The 23,192-nt window shown below is 36.4% G+C and overlaps 1 protein-coding gene across 1 annotated transcript in view; it reads right to left on the minus strand.

Moving 5' to 3' along the window:
• Positions 1-23,192, minus strand: part of ASXL3 (ASXL transcriptional regulator 3) — a 187,815-nt gene that overhangs the window by 134,919 nt on the left and 29,704 nt on the right. Inside the window, exon 2 of the mRNA XM_082354161.1 lies at positions 20,821-20,907. Within this exon, the coding sequence (XP_082210287.1) occupies positions 20,821-20,907 (87 nt within the window). The remainder of the gene's footprint in view (positions 1-20,820; positions 20,908-23,192) is intronic.

Below are 23,192 nucleotides of genomic sequence, written 5' to 3' on the forward strand. Positions count from 1 at the left end.
TCATAATTGAAATAGCATTGATGTGAATATTTTAGGGTATATGACACTTTTTTCCTTACATTCAAAGATATTTTAAGATAGGCTTGCAGAAGTGGCATTATTAATTCAGGAGATATAAATTATGTAATGACCTTTTGCAAATAATGCCAACTGGCTTTTCAAGTGAGTTGTTTTGGTTTACACTGTCACCAGGAGTATATTAGTAGAAAGCATCATTTGGAGTCAGGGTGAAGTGCTTGCACTGATTAATTTATTAGGTAAACCAAAAGACAATCTCCAGTGGCTCTTTACCTTGCATTTCTGTGATTATTAGTAAGATCAAATCTTATCCACATACTTGTTTATTCCCTAGTTTTATGCATTGAAGCTCCTCTGTTCATGACCTTTGACCACAATGTTCTAAGGTCAACATTTCTTTCTGTTTTAATAATCTTTTTATATAATACTTCTAGCTTATATTAGCTAAAAATATTAACTACAAATATTTTCTCCATTGTCACTTAATGTTTTGTTTTTGATCTGCAAACACATAAAATTTTATGTAGACAATTACGTTCATCTTTTCCTTTGTAGTTTATTTTACAGCTTCTGTAAAAAGTCATTCCTTCTCAAAGGTGAATTCAAAAGCTAGATTTGAATTTTTCTAAGTTTCTCCAATGCTATGACTTTTCATATTTAAATTTTCAGTCATGTCTGTATCTTCCTCAATATAAAATACAACTAGCCATTACATGTTCCATAAACACTTAAAATGTTTATAAATATTTTTGTCCATTACTTCATCTCTAATTCATCCTCCTACCCCTTCTCTGCAGAAGACTCCAGTACTACTCATAGGAAATTCCTTGATCAGCAGAATGCCAAAAGAATTCAACTCAGAGTTTTGCTGGCTATGGGAAAATTTTTACCTTTAAATGTTTGATAAAAGAAATGTTTAAAAATAACTACACCAACTACTACTGTTAAGATCGGCATTCATACCACAGGACAAATGTCCATTTAATTTAGCTTTCTTCTCCCTTCCTCCCTCCTCCTCATCTTCTTTGACCACTTGCATTCTCAAGACAGTTTGTTCAGTGGCAGTTGTCTGCTTTGATTAAAAGTATTCCCATAAAAAGATATTTAATAAACACAGCCTTTTGCTATAAAATAGAAGTACTGTGAAATTCAAACACCATAATTACTTGAGATGGCATGAAATACATCCACAAAATTCAGACAGAATTATAAAGTAAAAACAAACTTGAAAAAGGAAGAATAAATACAAAGGCCAGTGAATTTAAGCATCCTTTCCTTCCCCAAACTTAGTATTCGACACCTAAAAATACATCTAAGAATCTGGCAGTAGGCTTAAAAGAAATTTAATACACCTAGTTCTTGTTTTAATTTCACCCTCTGGGAAATATGATTCATTAGAGACATAGTTGGGAGTAGGGATTGCAGAAAAGCAACCTAAATTAATACTCTTCTGTACAGAGGGAAACAGTAAAATAAAGGTAAGAATGGCTAGGACCAATGCAAATGTAAAAAGAGAATAAATAATACTGTTTCAGGCTAATTTTGTTTGAAAACTATAAAATTATACACACATACATATTAATAAATTCCAGAAGTAATGCTACTAATATGTTATATATGTATTACCTCTGTTTCACAGAAATAAACATCTTCCTTAGGAAAAATGCGCATTTTGATGACCCATGGGAAGAAATCTATCTTTAGACAAAACAAGATTTCCTGTACATTATTTAACAGCAATATCAATGTTCCAACTAGGCACACAGAGACCCTCCAAACAACAACTCCAGCAACAAAACGAGAGAACAATGTGTGAATATAATCGGGGTGGAAAAGAAGAGACTTTGTGACCCAAGGTAATAATTCAAGAAAAATTATTTTAAACCTGGGGCCCTATTTACTCAACTAACTAAATGGCAACTGATTAAACGGTTACTAAAATTATAGAGAACTATCTACGCTTATGTAACAATAAGACGAAACGGTCTTCTGCCTTCATTCTTCAGTGTTTCAAAAAAACAAACCTTTGGGTATCCTGGCTTCTGTCCAGTTGGCAAACATCTTATTTAAGTAAGCACAACTCCAAACCACTCGTTTAATCTGCTTTAATATTCTTGAGGGTTTAAATAGCCACTTAAAACTTTCAGGAAATAGTTCCTCGATGCACCTGCCACCTCATTTCATGAAATCAATATTTCGCTTAAGCTAAGTCAGGAAATCTTAAAGTGCTGAATTCAATTATGACCATTACTTCATGAGCTGCTAGTAGATAAAACACAGCACTGAAGTTGAAGATCATTACAGTTAAAAAGCTTTACTTCTTTGGGGAAGTGGGGCGTTTTCTAAGGTACCATTAACATAATTGATAAGAGCATATCATGTTAGGATAACAGTAACAACTTTAATATATAATATAATACCTTTCTATTGCCAAATGTTAGTTTATAAGCACAGAAACAACATTCTCCCTGGCTACGCCTAAAATAAATATATTGGGATGGTGGGAGACAGCTGTCTATCAATATAAAAAGGAAAACTGAATATTGATCCAAACTTCATCTAAAGATGTAAATAAGTATTTAGTAAAATCCACATATATTACTAGTTAAGCAGAACACAAAAATTCACTACGTCTTCAGTCACAAGCACTATGTTATACGTGAAAGGCAATGGTAAGCTGAGATTCCACATAGAAAATCTTGTAGACACATTTAGAAGAATAAAAAGCTTTTATAAACAGTAAACACCTGGTATTGGTCTTCAACTGCTGTCTCTCCTCAGATAACTACTAACTACCTGATTGGCTTCCATGCACTGGTCCTTCTAGTTTCCTAGGGTCCAATGTGGGGTATCATTACTTCAATTTCCAAGCAGAAAATGAACAAATGTCCAAACAAAGAGAGAAAATTTGAAATTCTAAACCTCTTCATCCCATAAATGCTAAACATTTGATGATCGTAAAACTGTTCCTTTTGTCACTTGGCTTGTTAAACTGAGTTTTAAGAAAACTCTGGAAATTTTCAAAATAAATGTTATGCTAGTACATTCCTATGTCTCTCATTTCCTCCTTGATTTGTTCATGCCTTCTAATAGGCATGGTTTTTCTTCTTCTTTTTTTTTCCTTTGGGACCCCCTCTTCAAGTCTAACATTTGCCTGGGGCTTAACATTTGACTGGATGGAAAGATTGAGCTTTGGAACCAGCCAGATCCAGGCTCAAATACCAGAGCTTCCACTTATAATTGTGTGAAGTTAGGCAAGATACCTAACTTCTCTCAGCATCAATTTCCTCAGCTGTAAAATGAAGAAATAACACCCACTTCTCAATGTTACCCTGTGGATTAAATGAGCTAAAAAATAGAAACTGCTTGGCTCAGTGCCTGACATGATCAGTTACTGCATAAATGTTAGTTTCCTGCCCTTTTGCCAAAATGACAGTCAACAGACAGTTCTGATGATATTTACAGACACACAGATCTGTTTGTTCTTTTCCGTTCTTTACCTGTATTCTACTCTTAATCCTAATAAACTTCCCCCATGTTCAACACTCAGCAAGCTTTTCATTACCGTAAAGGAAAATAACTGAAATAATATTACATAAATAAATAACAGCAAAGAGGAGGCACCAAATTTCTAAAGAACATGTTTGAAATTGAAGAAACTCTGGCACATTCTCTCTAAAAACTTAAAATGCCTGAGCAGTTTAAGGAGAAGGAGAGGCAGTATTTACTAAAAAGTGCAACTCAATTTGATTCTTAGTAAAACAGGATTAGAATATCGAAGTGCTCTCAGTGAAGATAAAGCAAAACATTCACTGGGGAAAATCAGCCATCACCAGCAAGAGTATTTATTAATATAGTCAGACTGCTTAAAAGAGCCCCGAGCAAAAGGGTGAACAAGCAGACTACAACTTCAGCAAGAAAGATCATGGAGATGCAGTCAGTGTTCACAGGGAAGAAGGCTCCGGATATATACCAGAAAGGAAAATAAAACTTTTCTATCTAATGTTGCAATAGGATTTTTGTGTGTAGATGAATTTGGAGTCAAAATATGGCCATAGTTTACACAAACTGTAATTCAGATAGAGAAATCAGAAAGCACAGCAGGGCCTCCCAACTTTTCACTTTCCAACAAGTCACACTTTCTCAGTTTCGATTCTAATCTGCACTGTCACACGGACAAAACAAAAATAACATATGTGAGCGACACCAATCTGAGAACCACCCTCATAACCTTCTTCACAGTCATTCAAATCACTGCCTGGCCTCCAGGTGGCCAGTTGTCTCCTCAAACCCACTAAACATGAACCGGGGAATGAGTGACAACGACGGGGTTCCTCCATACGGGGGGACCCTCGATGTCCCTTTTCACCCAACATCACTAGCTGGTACCTACCCGGAAGGAATGAACGGAACCACTCCAATGCAATCCCAGCCACTCCTGCTAGTTCAAGCATTCGGTTCAGCATCACCTCATGACCAACACGAAAGCAGCTGAGGCTCTAATATAATCATCATGGAAAGTTGTCCCAAATCCTTCATTCGAGGAAGATCCTTCATACACACCAACGCTGTCTCCAAGCCATGCCGGGGTCTGAAACCAGACTGGAAAATATTATATATGTGTATATATAGTAAAACTCCCACAAACCACTCTTCTACTATGTCACATTTATTTACAGCTGCTTAACCCCTCCTAAATATATATATATATGTGTATATATATATATATATATATATATATATATATATATATATAGCCTTCTCAAGGTGAAAATATGAACATTCAAGGAAAGATCCTTTCCATAGTAGAAGGGAAACTGAAAGTATATGAAGACCTGGTGCTGCCTGGTAAGGTAGTTGAGGTGGTCCCAAATGGAACATACTTTGTCCTGAAGGGAAAAGAGAAAACACGATATTGGTTTCCAAGGCTAGTCTTCGAAAGTTGGTATATAGGATCAAACTCTTCCGATATTTACAAAACAAAAAACAAAACAAAGCAAAAAAACTTGGCTTTTTCAGGAGATGGGGAAGCAATGCCAGATGAACCACTGAAGCTTTGTTTGGTATTACCAAAGTGCCTTCTACTTCCTGAATCCCACTGGGGTCACCACTTTCGTAATCCTAACTACCATTGCCTTGACTGCATTACTAGACTCTACTGATGCAGGAGCTCTATGCTGACTGCCCTTGCTCACTGTGCAGACACAGGCAGCAACCTTTAAATGAATAACTACTTCGAATGGCAGGAATAATAATAAAAAAAATGATCAATGGGCCCCAACAGCTATTATATGTTAAAGAACAAGAACAAACCAACTTTAAGAATACCAATTTTCCTTCTTATTTCTTAATGAATAGGCTTCTTAGAAACAAAGTGACATTATATAGAGTTTTCAAAGTTTAACCAGAGAATTCACTATTTTTATCTTCTTGAGACTTCTGTTAGAAGATTTAAGACTATATATTTCCTTTTTGCTTGCCTCTTTCTCCTGAACTAATGTAATCCTGAAAACTATAACTTTCAATCCCAGTGCAAAATTTTACTAAGTTTCTCAATTTCCAGAGTGTGTCTAAAATAAAATTAATTGGGTTAAATCACTGCAGCAGTTTTTTCTATGTGCTTACCCTAAAATATTATCTTCATCAAGCAAATGGCTATCTATATGAGTGTTCATCATATACAATTCCATTTAAAATTAATAGAATTGTCTTCTAATCTCCATTTCATTTACTCTGCTGGCCAAACTCATCCCATCCTTGCCAGTCACTAAAATGAAAAAGTTTGGTAATGTCCTTCGGGGGTACTATTTCCTCTACCCACTCAGTATATACTTTGCTTCTCAAGTCAATTATTCCATTGATGTCAAATATCCAGAAACTGTGTAGACAGATTTGGACCTGAGATTTATACCAAACATAATACTCATTATGTTTTTCTGGACACTCTCCACTAACTTCACTGCATCTCATAAAAAATGACACGTCTCTCATAAGGAAAATGCTGATTGGATCACCTAGGGTAAGGACTCAGAAAATGCTACACTGAAAGGAATAGATCACTTGATTGCTTAGCTCAAACTTACAGTCCTCTTGGTGCTTAGTAACATACAATGCTTTTCCTCCTAAAATTTTAAGTCCTCGTGTTTGACATATTGACCCTCTGTTGCATAACCTGTGGGTCTGGCCAAGTGCCATGAGTATAAGAGTCTTCTCAAACCATCCCTTTTACAGATATCAGCTAACAATGTCTATGAGTAACGTATGTTCAGTCAAATAAATACCTGCTGAGATGTCTGCCATGATCTAGGAACTATACAGGATATACAAACATGAGTAAGATATGTCACTAGCTGTCTTGGAATCCATAGTTTAGTTGGGAGGAAAACATATAAACTAAAAGAACTGTGATAAAGATACATTAAAAACCACACTTATAAAAGAAGGGACCATATTTCTGCCTGGGAATTGAGGGGAAAGTATCCAGGGGAGAAAATCTGCATCTTAAATCATGAATAGCTATTACGGTGGCAGTGACAGTAATAACCAACAGAAGCTAAGGCATTAGCATATATGTAATTTACAAAATCTTGGAAATCAGATCACTACTCAAAAGTAAAATATATTCTATGCTATAGTATTTAGTTTACAGACAGCAAAACTATTTCAGTATAATGGAAAACTCCCAGTATAATATGAACATTCAATAAATACTAAAGTCAAAACTGTGAGAACCTTAATGACAGAAGCACACAAATAATGACGTAGATTTTCCCAGAAATTAATTGTTTCCTACATATTTAAACACAGACCTCCTCAGAGAGAGCAAAGTGGTTTTGTTTACTAAAGTCTCTTCTCCAAAATTTCATTTTGTGTATGTGAAGCTTCTCAATCAAATTTCAAACAAAATTTGGATGAGAGTACAAATACACAGGACTCTGAGACACATCGTTTTCCCTCAAAACATACAAATTAGATAATTAATAGGAGGCACTGTCAGGATATGACGTTTTTTACACATATAAGTTTGGAGAGTGGAAAAGCAGAAGAAATACTACACCTATACTGTACATTCAAAAGGCTAACGTGGCCCAAGTATGAGAGCTAGCTACAGAAATGCACCTTCCAAGTTACAAATAAGATCGTCCTCAAAGCATTTCATGTAATGAAAAACAGTTTATCCACTGGTACATTGTAAATCGGGAAAAATCCCTGATCCTAGAATCCCAAAATTAGGCATTGGCAGATATCATATTAAAAACAATTCAGGCTCTGCTTCGTCAAGTAACAATGGTTTTAAATCTAACCACTGAATCTGAGTTAAGAACACAAACTAATTAGAATCCCTTTCCTAACTTCTCATAAAATTTTAGATTAAAAATTATGTATTAAATCATATCATATACTTCTTATTGAAACGTGACTCTTTTGGCATCAGTGTGCCAAAATACTACTGTGAAATATCTTAGAATACAAATTTGACTTGATAAGCCATTCAATCTTGATTAATTTTTCCAAAGTCCTACTAATGCAACAAAGTGTGAAATCTCACGAATCAAGTATACAGTTGATGGTACATTTTAAAAATTATTTTATCCTCATTTCAGCCCTACCATGCAGATAAAGAGCTATAATTTTCCTTATTTCACTGGAGAAAAAAGACAACAAAAAAAAGAAAGAAAGAAAAGAAAAGACTGAGTGACTTATCCAGGATAACATATTATGTTGGAAATAGAAACAGAGCTGGAATTCAAATTTCCATTCAGAAAATATCATGAGCCTATTACATAAAGGGCACCATGGGGAAGAGAAGATCAATGAGACATAAACTCTACCATTAAGGAAAGTGCAGTCCTATTATAACAAGAGAAAATTTGAGACAGTTTATTAGATACAACAAAGGAACACACATATTATGTTATAAAGGAATAGCAAGGATACAATGATGAATTAAAGCTAGAGTTAAAGAACCCTTCACTGAGGGGGTGGTATATGACATTTGAATTGGCTTTGGAGTGGGTGGGTAGAGGACAAGAAATAGTGAAGGTCGTTAACAGGCTGAGTAGAGTCAGAGAGACTTGGAAATATATGTTAATATTTGCATAAAGTTAAATATATAGGTATTTTCTCAAATGTCACAAAATTATAATACATATTTAACCTAAATCAAGCCTAAGCATGAGATTTAACTTAAAAATAGATACAGCAGAGGCTGGTAGTTATTCCCCAGTAACTACCTTTCCCTATCTCCCACTTTTTAGCTGGGAACCAGCCTCCTGCAACAGCCTATACTCTCCAGCTTCCGGTTCAGCTAAGTGCAACTATGTATCTGGCCAATGGGACATGAGAAAAACGGATGCACTCAACGCTTAGAACAGAACATATCTAAAGAGGGACTGTGTCTGCCTCTTTTTCCACCTGCCACTTGGAACATGGATTTGGTGGCAAGTCATGTTAGACCATGGGATGAGGACAAAATACTAGGGACAACAGAGCAACAGGACAAAAGGACCCTGGCTCCTTGGATATCCTGATATAACAAAGCTATCTTATCATTCCTGGGACTCCCCACCTTCAGACTGCAATGTGAGAAATGAACTTTTATTTAATTTAACCACCTATTTTGGGACTCCATGACACCCATGCAAACCTATACACTAGCTTACATAAACACCTATGCTATAAAATAAATACAAATTCAAAGTATATTCTTGGACCTCAATTCTCAGAACTTGAGAAAAAAAATCTGAAAATATTTCATTGCAAAGGATTTATTATAATCAGCAATATGCAGTTGTTGTAATAGGCTTTCAAATCTATTTTTAAATTTTAATCTATATGACAACTCTAAACAGTGGAAAGGTCAGAGATCAATATTATCATATTAAAGGTGAAGAATAAAACAACAGATCAGGAATTCATTACAAAAAATCTTTGACAGCTCCAAATTGTATTGGGTTTCACTTTATTTAATCCATAAAATATTCATTACATATATTTCATACTATATTGATATACTAAAGATCCATTTATAAAGAAAAGTCAAATGAGTTATTAATGCCAGAAAAAAGAATCAGTAAATGAATACTAGATTTTTACTGTAAGTTCACACTAGTTGACAATGTTTTCATTTACCCATTGGACTTCTCAGGCCACTCAATTTTATTGTGATTACATTTAAATATTGCTATTCATTTTTTTACAGAGAACAGAGGAAAATTTAATAAGTAAACATAAATTAAATATATTATCATGGCGTGAATGAAGAAACAGAGCAGGCTGCAAGAGTCCAGAGGGAAAATCTGAAAAGAGAAAATGGGGGCTGGATGGCCTGTGTGCATCAAATTGTCTGCAGGCAAATCTATTCGCCCTTGCTTCACAAATTACTCGTATTACAGACCTTCTATAGAATAACTGGATTAAGCATATCCAATAAAGTGATCCGTGGCACTGTGTCTTACCGAGCTCACTGACTCTCTACATCAGCCCACAGAGGCAGGAATGCAAGGCAGCCACAACCCCTTCCCTCGTTCTTCTCATAGTCCTCCTCTGGGCAAGGTCTTGATGGCAACCGAAAGCCAACGAGGCCGGAATCAAGAACATTGGATAACCATCAGAAGTACAAATTACAGTACAATCTCTCTTGCACCCCTAACTCCTGCCAAAATATGTAATATTGGAGGCAAATAAAACCAGATAATAAAGGGTGACTGGATCAATGAAAACCCATCACTTCAGGAAAATCAATTGAAAGACATGTCCCTTCAAATACTACCTTAGAATAGAAGATTTATCTACTTTTCTTCTCTTTTTATGGTCTGTCCTTCACTTACTACTGAGCTTTTGCACATTCTTTTGCACTTCTCAAATTCTGAAATGATCACCCTCTTCTAAGTTAAAGATGGGTCACATATTTACTAGCCATTCTTTAGACTATCCCACTAGCAACAACTTATTCCAACAAATATTCATGAATGCCATTTTCCTACATCTAGCAACCAGTAGGTCACCTTCAACAAACGCAAATTAAGCAACAAATTGAAAACTAATCATTGTACAAAATGTTGTTTTTCACTCAGACTGGTTACAGAGGAATGAAGTCATGGATTCAGGCTATCTGCAGTGGTCTGATGGAGAAAGTGCTCTACCCAGACATTTTACATCTGTCTTTTGTAAAAATAAGAAATAAAAATAAAAAGGAAAGAGTGGTGTTCTTCTGTCTCCCAGTGGATATACAATGGACGGATGAGATGAGGAAGGATGGATAAGTGGTCATGATACAGATTACCAATAACAGTAAAGTTTATCTGACTATTCTCTGCTTAAGAAAACGTCCTAAAGAATGCAGCAATGCTGGTTCGGATGCTACTTATCTGTTCATTTGTACCTTTTTTCCTTTCCCTAGATGCATATCTTAAAAACAGGACAATGTTAATAACTTAGCCTCCTCTACCCCCCACCTAAGTATCGTTTAATCAGTCCCATCTATTTTCATTCAGTTATTTCATAAAGGTAGTAACTGCCACTCTCTAAAACTGCCTTTTGTTAGCAATTAATGCTTTGAGTGGTCACAGTTAGCGAGTTCCCCAGAAACAATCTATAAGTCCAATATCAACAACAAAACAGTGAGAGTCCTACAAAGTCCTTGGTTCTTCCATTACCTGAAGTATGTTTCCCACCCTTACAGCATCACCTTCTAAATAAAACAGTAAGAAGTTACAATTCAAATATATCTTGCTGCTATCCATGAGCCCAAATCTTCACTAAAGATCATCCTCCTCATGTTGGACAAGCCTAATGGTGAAAGTTCAGGAAAGGCTTTGTATCTTCCCAATCTGGGTTATGGAAATGGAATTTTTAAAAAAATGTCAACCCTATTTACAAATAGGCTATAAATCGAGAGTCTCAACACACCTATCTACAGGCTAGACTTTAATCTCAGTGAGTAATATATATATATAAACAATCAACAGTTAGCCAGAAAAGCTGCTAAGGGGGTGGGGGAGTATTTACTCGATAGAATCATATAACCAATACTTTTAAAATCAAAATATTATTAGGTTCAGGCTACAAATATTTCAAAAGGTTAAATGCAATTGATTCTGAATCAGACATCATATCCCAGATATGTCACTTGCTAGCTGAATGAACTATCCCAAGTTACTTAATCTCATCTGCCTCAGTTTCCCTATCTGTAAAATGATAAATACGATATCACTTTTTTAAAAAGATAATTCATGTAAAGTCCTTAGTATTGGGTCTAGTATAAGTAAATGATAAAAAAAAAATAGGTATTCTTTTAATCATCAAGCCCCCACTCATTAATCTGCTTGACATACAGCATAAAGCATGGTATCTCAGCACCAGGCAAAATAAATGACTGAATACAAAGATCTGTGTCCCTAATCTTAATGAGCTTGTATTTGTGATGCAAAGACAGCACTTCCTGTTATGTTAGAATATCATATATTCTATTAAGAATTCAAGAGAGAATTTAGAAATTCCTAAGTTTAATTTTTTTAATAAAAATAAAAAGCCATTATGTACTAGGATGAAGACATACTCCACAGAGGAGAGATTAAAAGACGTAAATGAATGACTCAGAGAAGGGTCTGGACCTACGCTGTTAAACCTTCAAAAGGAGGAACTTCACTTTACTCATTTATTAATCCAGCAGCTTCCACAGTCTCAAGAACATAGCATGTACTTAATAAATGTTAATGGGATGAAGACATGCCTTAAAGCTTCCACAAAACCCCCAGGACTTTACACAGTGAGCAAAAAGGAGGCACTTAGTCAGTATTTCATTGATTAAATTCTACATGTCCACACTTGTTTTCCTTTCTCTGATGTTCTCTCATTTGACTAGTAAGCACCTGGGAAAAGCTCTACCCACACACCTGAGTACCCTGAACCTGGCCAGAAGATGGTTACCAACAAACTGAAGAGAGAGCAGAGCCCAAACACAAGCCTTGCGCAGCACCTAAAACAGGACTTAACTTTTTAAAAAAATGTTAATAAAAATCATCTGTGGCTTCCCTGGTGGTGCAGTGGTTGAGAATCTGCCTGCCAATGCAGGGGACACGGGTTCGAGCCCTGGTCTGGGAAGATCCCACATGCCGCGGAGCAACTGGGCCCGTGAGCCACAACTACTGAGCCTGCGCGTCTGGAGTCTGTGCTCCGCAACAAGAGAGGCCGCGACAGTGAGAGGCCCGCGCACCGCGATGAAGAGTGGCTCCTGCTTGCCGCAACTAGAGAAAGCCCTCCCACAGAAACGAAGACCCAACACAGCCAAAAATTAAAAAAAAAAAAAAAAAAAAAAAAATCTGAATTTCAGACAGAATTATCTATTTGATTCTGCATAAGGCATCTCAGGAGGTGTAGGATAAATAGTCCTTAATTGTCCTGAAAGAGCTAGGACTTATTCTTAGGAATTATGCACTTGTAGCTTTTAGAAAACCTGGCTTAACAAAATGTCATAATTTTTATTCCTCTGAAAACAAATCAACTATAAAAAGAAGTCCCCATGTCAGCACATCAACAGTTTTGCATTTGAATTATGTTGTCAAGTTCAAAAGCATTTAGGCATGTGGCAATTAAGAGCACAAGCAATGAAATGAGGAGATAAGGAGAAAAACACCACCTAGAAAAAAAAATTAAATAATACCACCCCAGTTAAATACCTATTTCTCCCCAAAGATCTTAACCTGCATAGGATACTTAGAAAGACTCACATACAATGTAATATTATATCCATTTCTGCTCCTATTCCTGCACTGAAATATTTATAGAGTGCTCAGTATTTCTGGAGTAAATTATACCTAGATCTCAATAAAGCTGAAATCACCTAAATTACCTTTTTTGTTCAATTATTTGGAAGGATGGAGAAAGGAAGCTTGACAGAATAAAAAGTTGTATTAAGAAATGGCCATTTCACAGCTATATTTGCATACCTTAGTGAATATTGATGCCTTGAGGGTTATACACAGTCACCACAGCTATTTTTACCAAAGCCTTCAAATAAAATCCAAATCAATTTATGTTATGTGACTCTACACATTATATTTGGACACAAAACATAAGCCAAGTATTCTACCGGTTTATATGTTAGGAATAACATATGAAAACACGTATGAGTATGTAAAAACAGAAGCACAGTACAGTGTTAAGCATATTGTTATGAACACCTTCTAAGTTGAATCAGATACTCAAAATTCTAGAAAAATTCTATGGTTTGCCACGAGCTCTGGAAATGTAAAGTTCCAAATTCTTTTTTTTTAAAAATAAAGTTCCAAATTCTGAATCACTGTTGTAGACTGAGTTTTTGTGTCTCCCCCACCCCAAGTCTTATGTTGAAGTCCTAGTGTGGCTATATTAGGAGATGGGATCTCTAAGGAAGGTATTAAGGTTGAAAGAGGTCCTAAGGATGGAGGCTTGATCTGATAGGGGCAGTATCCTTATAAAAAGAGACACTGAAGCGCTTGCTCTCTCTCTCTGCACATAAACACCCAGGAAAGCCCATGCGAGGACACAGCGAGAAGGTGGCTGTCTGCAAGCCAGGAGGAGAGGCCTCACCAGAAACCTATCCTGCCGGACACTAATCTAGGATTTCTAGCCTCCAGAACTAGAGAGAAATGTGAGAAAATACACTTCTGGTGTTTAAGCTGCCCAGTGTATGATGATTTGTTATGGCAGCCTGAGCAGACTAACCAATCACTGTTATTATAACTTCAAGCTGGGAACCAGGAGGAGTCCTGTTGCAAACTTAGTACATTAGTTTGAGGCATTCTACCTGAAAAGTGCTCCCTCCCCATTCGGCAGTCCTTTTATGGAACAATGTGAAAATTACCAGCAGAGCGTGCAACACACACACACACACACACACAAAACATAGTTCATGAATGTCTCGTGGGCTCTACTTCTACTTTCCAAATTATGAAAAGATTATGGGGGAGATTTCACAGCAAAAGGCAAGTATAGTTGACCCCTGAGCAACATGGGAGTTAATTTGCATATAATTTATTGTCAGCCTTTCATATTTGTGGTTCCTCCATGTCTGCGGATTCATCCAACCACAGACTGTGTAGTACTGTAGGATTTACTATTGAAAAATATTCGTGTATAAGTGGACCCACAAATTTCAAAATCCCAAGTTGTTCAAGGGTCAGCTGTAGTCAACTGTGGCTCCAACATCAGATGCTTGACTACAAAGGCTTTAAAGTTGCCCAAGTCCAGGTTGATTAGGGTTGTGCTGAGGAGTTGAAATCTGACCTTGTAGGGTAATATTTCACACAATTATTTTCTAACTCAGAGAATGCTTTCACAGTAATATATCACCTTATTATCTCCTGAAGAATTATCTCAATCACTATGTCATTATAGAAAAAAGTAACTTTAAGTTTAAAAAAAGTTTAATTATGATACATCAGTTGCTTTTTAAACAATTAGTGATATCCATGTATAAATTATGAATACTTATTTAATCAGTTTTATACCATTTAATTTAAAACTAATTAATTATGCACAAACAAAGCATATAATACTAACAAACAACATTTTAAGTGACATATTTTGGGAAGAACCAAATGTATATAAAAATGACCAGATTAGAGATTCCAAATCTCATCTAAATGTAAGGTATAATGTATGCATTCACCATTCACATCATAAACCCTACATAATCAGAATATCACGCATTTATTCAGATACCATGTGACTAGGAAAAAAGTATCATGCTTGATTTCCTCTAATTATATCCAAACATACAACTGACAATAGCTTTTGATTCATAGCTTATTAGGCACAATATATTCTCTGGGATATTTTGGACTATCAGTTAAAAAATGCTACTATAAATGGGGTAGTGCTTGTTTGAGAAAAAAATAGATTTAAAAAACGGGAGACCAGGTTTAAAGAGACCAGATAAGAAGATACTGCATTAATCTAGTTGAAAAATTTTAAGTGCAAAGAATGAATGGCAAAGAGTAGGGATATAGAGAAAGAAAGATGTAGTTAGGACACAGAACGAACACTACACAAAAGCCAACTGGCCATGGCGGGGGGGATGGGAGAAGAGAGTTAGGAATGACCCTGATTGAGATTTCTAATCTGAGTAATGACAAGTAAAAGTTTATGTCAACTAAGAGATAAATTATTCTAAAGGCTTGCTCACACACACTCACGTATACACACCTAATATACACACATAAATACATGCAGATTCCCCTATGATTCTGGTTAATAACACCATTGTTTCATTCATCCCTCTCTAAGGATGAATCCCTCACACCATTTACACAATGAGAAAATTAGACGTTAGCAAATGGCAAGGATGACACCATGAGTTAACACTGTAATTCTAAACTGTCCCAACACAAACAAACGAGACCTCCGTTTCAGTATGAAAGAAGCGACGCCAACATGGAGTCTGGAGATAAGAATTGATTTTGCAGTTGAAATTATTTGTGTTTCTTTCTTACCTTTAGACAAAACATTTCGGCAGCGAGAAAGAATCATCTCCTAAAGTGCTAATTAGAAACGTAAATCTCACCGAGAGAAATGCCAAGAAATTTTATTGTTTGTCACTATACGTGGTAATGGAATTTTCTGACATTTTATCCCCCTAGAAAAATCTTTAATCAACCACAGTACAAAGTGGAGATCCTAATTTCAGCATATCATGACAGAGACTGCAAAACAGAAATCATGAAAGACCTTACGACAAGTAGCTTAAAACAAATTTATTCTAAGAATTACCGGGGGGAATAAAAAGTTCTCATTGATACCGGCATAATTACAAAATCTTGGGTTGTCATATGCATGCTTCACATTGCAAAATCAAAAATATGTCAATGAATAATACCAAGCACGAGAGAGACTGTTTATAAGCCTTTTCAAATGTCCCTACTGTGATATGTAATTATAGGTTGCTGCTCTATAAATGGTCAATGAAATCTAACATATATTATTTTTAAAGTAAGGCATCTATAGTATTGTAAAAGTGTACCTTATAAATATTGCCCTGCCCCCAACCCAACAGAGGGTTTTTTAATTGCTCTGTGATATTTTGGCCTTTATTTCGTGACTGCCTCACCTCCATTAGAAAGCAATTTACCTATTATCAAGTAATATGACAACTGTATCACAGTTTTTGCTACATTAATGACAGGTATCCTGTGATAATAATGCCCAGCACATAAGAAATTATCCCCACTGATAAATGGCTGCTCTGCTCTTGCTAGGTAAGTGCTACAGACCTCACTCCTTGACCTTGCTGCCCCAGGTGTGTCACTAAAACACAGCGCATATTTCTTCGAAAGCATCACTTTAAAAATTACATGAACAGAGAAAAACATATCCTCAGGCATCAAAACTCCCTCAGTCCTCTTTGTAAAGGAATTATAACTTCTGAATAAGCAAACCAAAAACAGAAAGGCAGAATTAGGACAACCCCCAGAGTCCTTCTCCTTTTCTATGGACATATGTTTAATTACTGCAGACAAGGCTATAGTCTACAGTAGCACCCTCTCTCCCTGAGGACGTGGGAATGTTTAGCCAAGCAGTCCAAACAGGCATATCAAATATCCATTCATAAAAGCCGCAGTCTGGAATATACACATTTCTATCCTCTCTATGCAAGCAACACGGTTCTTTGATTGATTATAAGATTCTGATCATCTGAAAAGCATTCCAAATAGCAGTGTCTTATCAGTCGTTGACAACTCATAAACACAAAGTAACAGAAGCCTGGAAATACTCAGAATCAGTAAAGCAAGTACAATATAGATGGACCAGAATAAAATCATATTGACAAAAATCTTCTATCTTATTATATAGAAGGGAATTAAAACTTACAAATATATTTTTATTTAAAAAATTTCTAGGAAATCATGCCATCATCATATTATTAATTTTTTCCCAACAAAAACCATATGTCCTTCTGACAATTTATTTTATCTATATACCTTTTTGTAAACCACACAGAGAGTACTTATTTCAGTCTGGCTTTTCCAAATAGAGTTTAATCATATACTACACATTTCATCAATAACTTGAAGAAGATACACAGAACATGATATAAAAAGCTGTCCTCGTTTTATCCTGTCTACATGAAAATTATGCAATTTAAAGTGTCACTGGAAAAGAGGAAAAGGTACCATAAAATGTCAAGAATTTTATCTCAGTCAAATAAATTAACAATATCACGTATACTGAACACATTCAAATACTCATATCAGCTTTGCCAAAATTATTGGTTTATTTTTTATTGTAAGTTACAAGTTTAAACCAGAGGCACCTACAGTGTATGAAAACAGGCAACAGCACAATAACCTTCCTCAAGTTCACAGCTAATCTGCCAGAGGCTATCCGCATGCATCTATTTAATGGAGTTCCCACAAAGCTGGTAGATTCCTTTTGATTAAAACAAACAATTAAAAGTAGGATGGAAAATACAACTTGTAATGTTAAAAAGAAGCTTCCAACTCTAAATGCAAGCCAAAATCATCACTAAGGACCAGCAAGTTAACATCTTGAGGAAGATTATTTACTCAACAAACATTTACTGAGTATCTTCTGAGTGCCAGGAGTGTTGGGTACCCTGCCCTTAAGGAGCTCACAGACCAGCGGGAAGACAAACAAGGACAAACTTACAGTCCAGTGAGGTCAGTGTTATAGGAGATCTGCCTGACACACAGAAAGAAGGGCCACCACCCCCCCCAACCCAGTATTTGAAACAAATGGTGTTATTTTAAAACAAATGGCATTGGAATGATGATGGATAAGGGGCCAATCTTCTCTTTTCCAGAAATGCCAGGCACAGTGGTGGACTGTTTGGGTGAGGGCCACTAACATGACTTCTCATTCATAGAGACCACTGGGAGGTTATGGACACATCAGTAACTTTCACAGTCACTCCCCTACAGTTAATCAGGCATATCTGAAAGCCTGCACATCTTGAAAAACACATCATTAATAAACATCTAGAAATGAAACAGCTATGTTTGACCTTATGATGATGGAATTTCTAAATGTAACTTTACTTAAGAAAAACAGATATAGTTACACTTGATTTACTCAGCTACCATAAATATCTGGAAAACATTTAAGAATTTGGAAGGTAGCAAAAGAGTACATTAAGTAGGCAAAATAAATGTCAGAATCTGCTCCCTAAAGCAATATACACAACAGGTAGGAAAGCTGAAACTCACTCAGAATCTACATACTACTTTTATTTTTTTACTTATTTTTTTATTGGGGTATAGTTGTTTTACAATGTTGTGTTAGTTTCTACTGTACAGCGAAGTGGAATTCCCTGTGCTATACAGCAGGTTCTTATTAGTTATCTTTTTTATACATACTAGTGTGTATACGTCAATCCCAATCTCCCAATTTATCCCACCCTCCCACTATTTTCATTTTAGAGATGAGTCTAATAAGCAAACTAGATAACAAGGGGAGAGTAGTCACAGATATACGAGCCATAAGTAACTGTCACAACTGACAGGAGGGAGAATTCAAAGAAACAGAAAGAAATGAGAACATAAAATGCATATTCTGAAGCCCTTTGCACAGAGCTGATTTTACAGAGTAGAACTTAAAATAGAACTATGGTCTCTTTCTTTGCCTGGTCCCTTTCCTATTTAACTTGTGAATTCCTTGCAGGTACTTTCAATAGTCCTATAGGGGTTCATCAGTACTTGTAACAACAAACATTTTTTTTTTTTTTTCACAGAAGGACACAATAATGGGGGAGGGGATGAAGAGGGAGGGTTGTATTTAGAGGAATAGGGTATGTTTTCCTTTTCAATGTTCTTACTCTTTAAAGAAGCTGCTTTGTGTTTTGTTTGTTAACATATACTTAAAGCCCTTTAATATACCATTCTGGGAAGACCAGCATCTTGAAAAAAATACGAAAAATGTTGTTACAATGATAAGTGTAATTAAGATGCTGTTCATGGTCATGGTACAGGGGTTTTATATCTCAAGGTAAATAATAGCTGATAGTGGCTTAATCACTCCTCTGGAGAAGAATATCATGATGAACAAATTTCAAATGTCTGCTTATAGAAGCTTTTTATGCCTGCATTCTCAGGTTCCTCTGGCTCAGAGCCCACATCTGACAGGAGCTGAGATCTCTAGATTTTTACCCCATTTTTTCTTTTGGCTGTAGCACAAACATTTCCAGTGTTTTCTAAATGGCATAAATATTTTCAGGGTTTCTGACAGGCAGTAAGGGGAAAATTAATTTCCAGGTGTCCCCATTTTGTTCCCTAACTCCTCACACTGACGTCTGGCTTAGAAGCAAGGGTCCCCTTGAATAGCGCTTAGGCTCTGTCAGCAACTTCCCTCCGCAGTGTTACCTCCACGTTGCGGAGGAACAATTATTGCAAACAGGGTAGTTACATTAGCTCAGGCTCTTTCTTCAGAACAGGCAGAAAAAGCCTCCAAAACAGAGACGAAAACTTAAGCCTAGGTATCCTCTACCCCACTAAATTGTGATGTTCAGGGATCAAACTTGCAAGAGATGCATTTTAAACAGCTAGAAGCTGATGTGATTCACATGTTACAGTAATGGGAGTTACAGGTAATACCAATTTTTTAGGAAAAGTTGGCCTCGGGAGGACATTGATTTCTCTCAGCAGGTTCTATCTCAAGATCAGATTCAAAAGGTAACTCAGCAGATTTAATTTTCACCAAGCTGAGATCACTGCCTTCTCAATGGCTTATAGGTAGACAACTTCATACAATTAAAAAAATTCACTCTATGTAACAAGGATGAGTAGATACACATGCGACAGCCCTATGGTTATTTTACCCTGTAACAAACTTTTTTTCCTCCTTGAGTAAGATCATTTATATGACCCTAAACTGCTGGATAAAGCCAAAACTGTAAAGTTCATCACTAAATAAAAATAATCATCATAGATAAAATATAGTATATCCATACAATAAAATATTATTTGGCAACAAAAAGAAATGAAGTACTGATTCATGCTACCACATGGATGGACCTTGAAAACATGATGTTAAATGAAAGAAGCCAGTCACAAAAAGCTACATAGCGTATAACTACAATTATATGAAATGTCCAGAATAGGCAAAACCACAGACATAAAAAGTACATTACTAGTTGCCAGGGGCTGGAGGGAATAGGGAATTGGGAGTGACTGCTAAGGGGTATGGGGTTCCATCTCAGGATGAAAATGTTCTAAAATTAGATAGCAGTTAATGACTGCACAGCTTTGTGAATATACTGAAAACCAACGAATTGTACATTTTCAAAGGGCAAATTTTATGGTATATGACTATCTCAATAAAACTGTTATTTTTTTAAAGACTCAATAATTGATCAATGAGGCTCCAAGTAGAGTAATTTGAAATACGAGGACTAAATTTTCAACCATATTCGTTGGCACTTCGAATTTTATCAGAGTGAGCTCATCTTATATCTTGGGATCTACCTATTAAGACTGTAAAAAAGTTTCTCTTTCACTACTCACTTTCAGAAACAAAAGTCTCCTCTTACACGAAAGAGAAAGATGAGTAACTCCAATCAGAGGCTAATTCACACAGTGCCGCTCTTTGTTAATGAAGTACACTCTGTATCAATCTGTCTAATTTATTAAGCAAACAGGTAGTTCCAAGGAAATCTTGGGTCACCCAAATATTTGGTAGTCACAAAAGAATTTGCAGGTAGTTACTTAATTCACAATCATCTACAACATCAAAATCTAGATACCCCTATTACTTTGCAATCAGTAGCAATTATTAATCAACGAAAACAGAAAATGTAAATATGAATACTGACCTTGTTTCTTTTAACCCTTCTTTCTGAATGACTTCCAATATCTGCTTTGCTGTCATTGGTGAGTTGGGGTGTTTTTCTAGTGCCTAAAAAAATAAAAATAAACATAAGATTCCTAGATTACTGCATAGAAACGTACAAGATGAAAATGTGTGTGAATCATGCAATGTTTCCTTAAAATTTTAAAAAGGCTGTTATGCCAAAATTAGGTTCCATCACACAGATCAGGTGTCCAAAGTGAGAACATAATTTTTTTTCTGGACGTTTATGGCAATTTGTGCAACATATAGGGGTCATTCTGCAAAAATGTCACAAAGGCATACACACCAAAAAAAGAAATGTGAAACCTGAAAACACCAAGTTCATAAATGTATATAATTTCCTTTATTAAAAAATGCTAACATTTTATGGTTAAAGTCATGTTTTCAGGCTGTTAAAACATTTCTTAAATTTCTAAGACCTTGGAAACATGAGCCTGAATACCACCAAGAGCAGAGAACAAAGTGCTGGTCAGAAATAACCTCACTGGATTCATATTTTGATCAACTTCTCTTGTATTAAAAAAATAAATAAAAACCCTTCATGGCCAAAATGGAAAAAAGCATACAGAAACCCAAGTATCTCATTACAGTGTGTTTTCCAGTTCAGCTCAGTTTCCTTTCTTTTGCCTTTTCCAATTCATTTCAAGTAAATCCCTTCCTCTTCCCATTCAGCCCATCTCAGCTTTATGAACTGAGTCCTATTCTCTTTCTCTCCCCTTCTGTCCTGCTTATTTTTGAGTGGAAGTGAACTTTTTTAAACAAAGTATGGGGAATATATGGGACACAGTTAATTATTTCCACAGGCATTAGACCATCAGCCCTGGAAAGCAAGCCCCTTTTATTTACCCAGGGACTTCACATGTAGTGAAATCCGTAAAGAACGATGCCCACACTGCTCACCAACAAGGTCCATAGGACCATCTCTGGGTACAAGAAACAAGTGTACACACATCTTCACAATGACTTCCTCCAAGGGTAGATGACACCGACTTAAATTTTCTGTACAGGAGCTTCTGCACAAGTCATGGCCCCATGCAACTTAATAATTCTAGAGTCCTAATTTATGATTATTATGAATATTAGACCAAAATTCTCATAATTATTAAGAATTAACAGGGTCACTCTAAAAACGAAAAATTAAAAAGGCTTCCAAATATGTTCAAAAGAGCTCTGTGATCTCTTCTACGATCAATGGCTAAATTTCGGCTAGGTCACTAGCAAAGGTTCTGCTCCTCAAGGTTCTCCAGTGAGTTACATACACAGCCTGCCCTACCTCACCATTAGGGCCACTTTCCCGTTCTCCCCTTTCTAGTTCCCAGGAAATTTCCCCATTTTCCCTAGTCTGGATCAGTCTCTTAGTTGCAGTTGGTAATTCTTTAAAGAATAGCGAAATATGAGCTACACTGGAAAGAGAGTGTAGCAACAAGTATGTCAATAGGAAAGAAGGAAAACTGTCCTCACAGAGGATGCATTGGAGAGCTGAACTGTCAAGGGGGGAAGACACATAGGCATAGCTGTATAGGAAGAGGACTAAAGTGTACAAATATTGGTTAAAAAAAAGGCAAGAAGGAAACTGCATAATAGAGCTGAAAAGGGGAAAAGATTAGGTCACAAAGAAAGGCAGGAACGATACAGACGTGAAAATGAAATAGCCGACAGAGTTTTTAAAATAAGAGGAACTGTAAGTAGAACAGTGAATACTTATGAATTACTGAAAGGAGATGCCGTGGTCACATGGACTGTATACAGGGTGGGTGTCACCCCAAATGATAGGCAATGCTGGGGACACTAATGGTCTCTCATAGAAGATATGGGCAGAAGGTCAACAGACACAGACATACACAAGTAAGCAAACAAGGAAGAGGGAAACTGGCGGGGAGAGACACGGGATGGCAGAAAGAGGGGCACAGAGGAGAAGGGAGAGAAAGGAGGAAAATTGAGATGAACTGGGAATGTCCAAAAGGCAAACTGATGAAATCTAGAAAGGGCCGAAGAGGAAACTCCAGTGTACTGGGTAACGTTTTAATGGGAAGTTGGGCACGCTCGAAAGTGGGGTTACTCACTGTGGAGGACTCCCTGTTTCTCTTCCTGAGTACAGGCCCCTCAGCACACCTGGGCAGCTCCTCCCAGCAATTGAGAGAATTTGGATAGCCCTGTCCCCTTCTCTATGACATCACATCCTACTCTACGAAGGAAGTAAAAGTGCCAAGAATTACATCGTGAAGTGGATGAGAGGCAGGAAGGAAATGATGAAGCCACACAAACACCAGAAGCCACCCTCAGTTCCTGCAAGACAGAGAAAGGGACAGAGAAGGAGAGGGTCCTGGATG

This window comes from Balaenoptera borealis, assembly GCF_965194805.1.
Source record: "Balaenoptera borealis genome assembly, chromosome: 14".
NCBI classification, from domain to species: domain Eukaryota; kingdom Metazoa; phylum Chordata; class Mammalia; order Artiodactyla; family Balaenopteridae; genus Balaenoptera; species Balaenoptera borealis.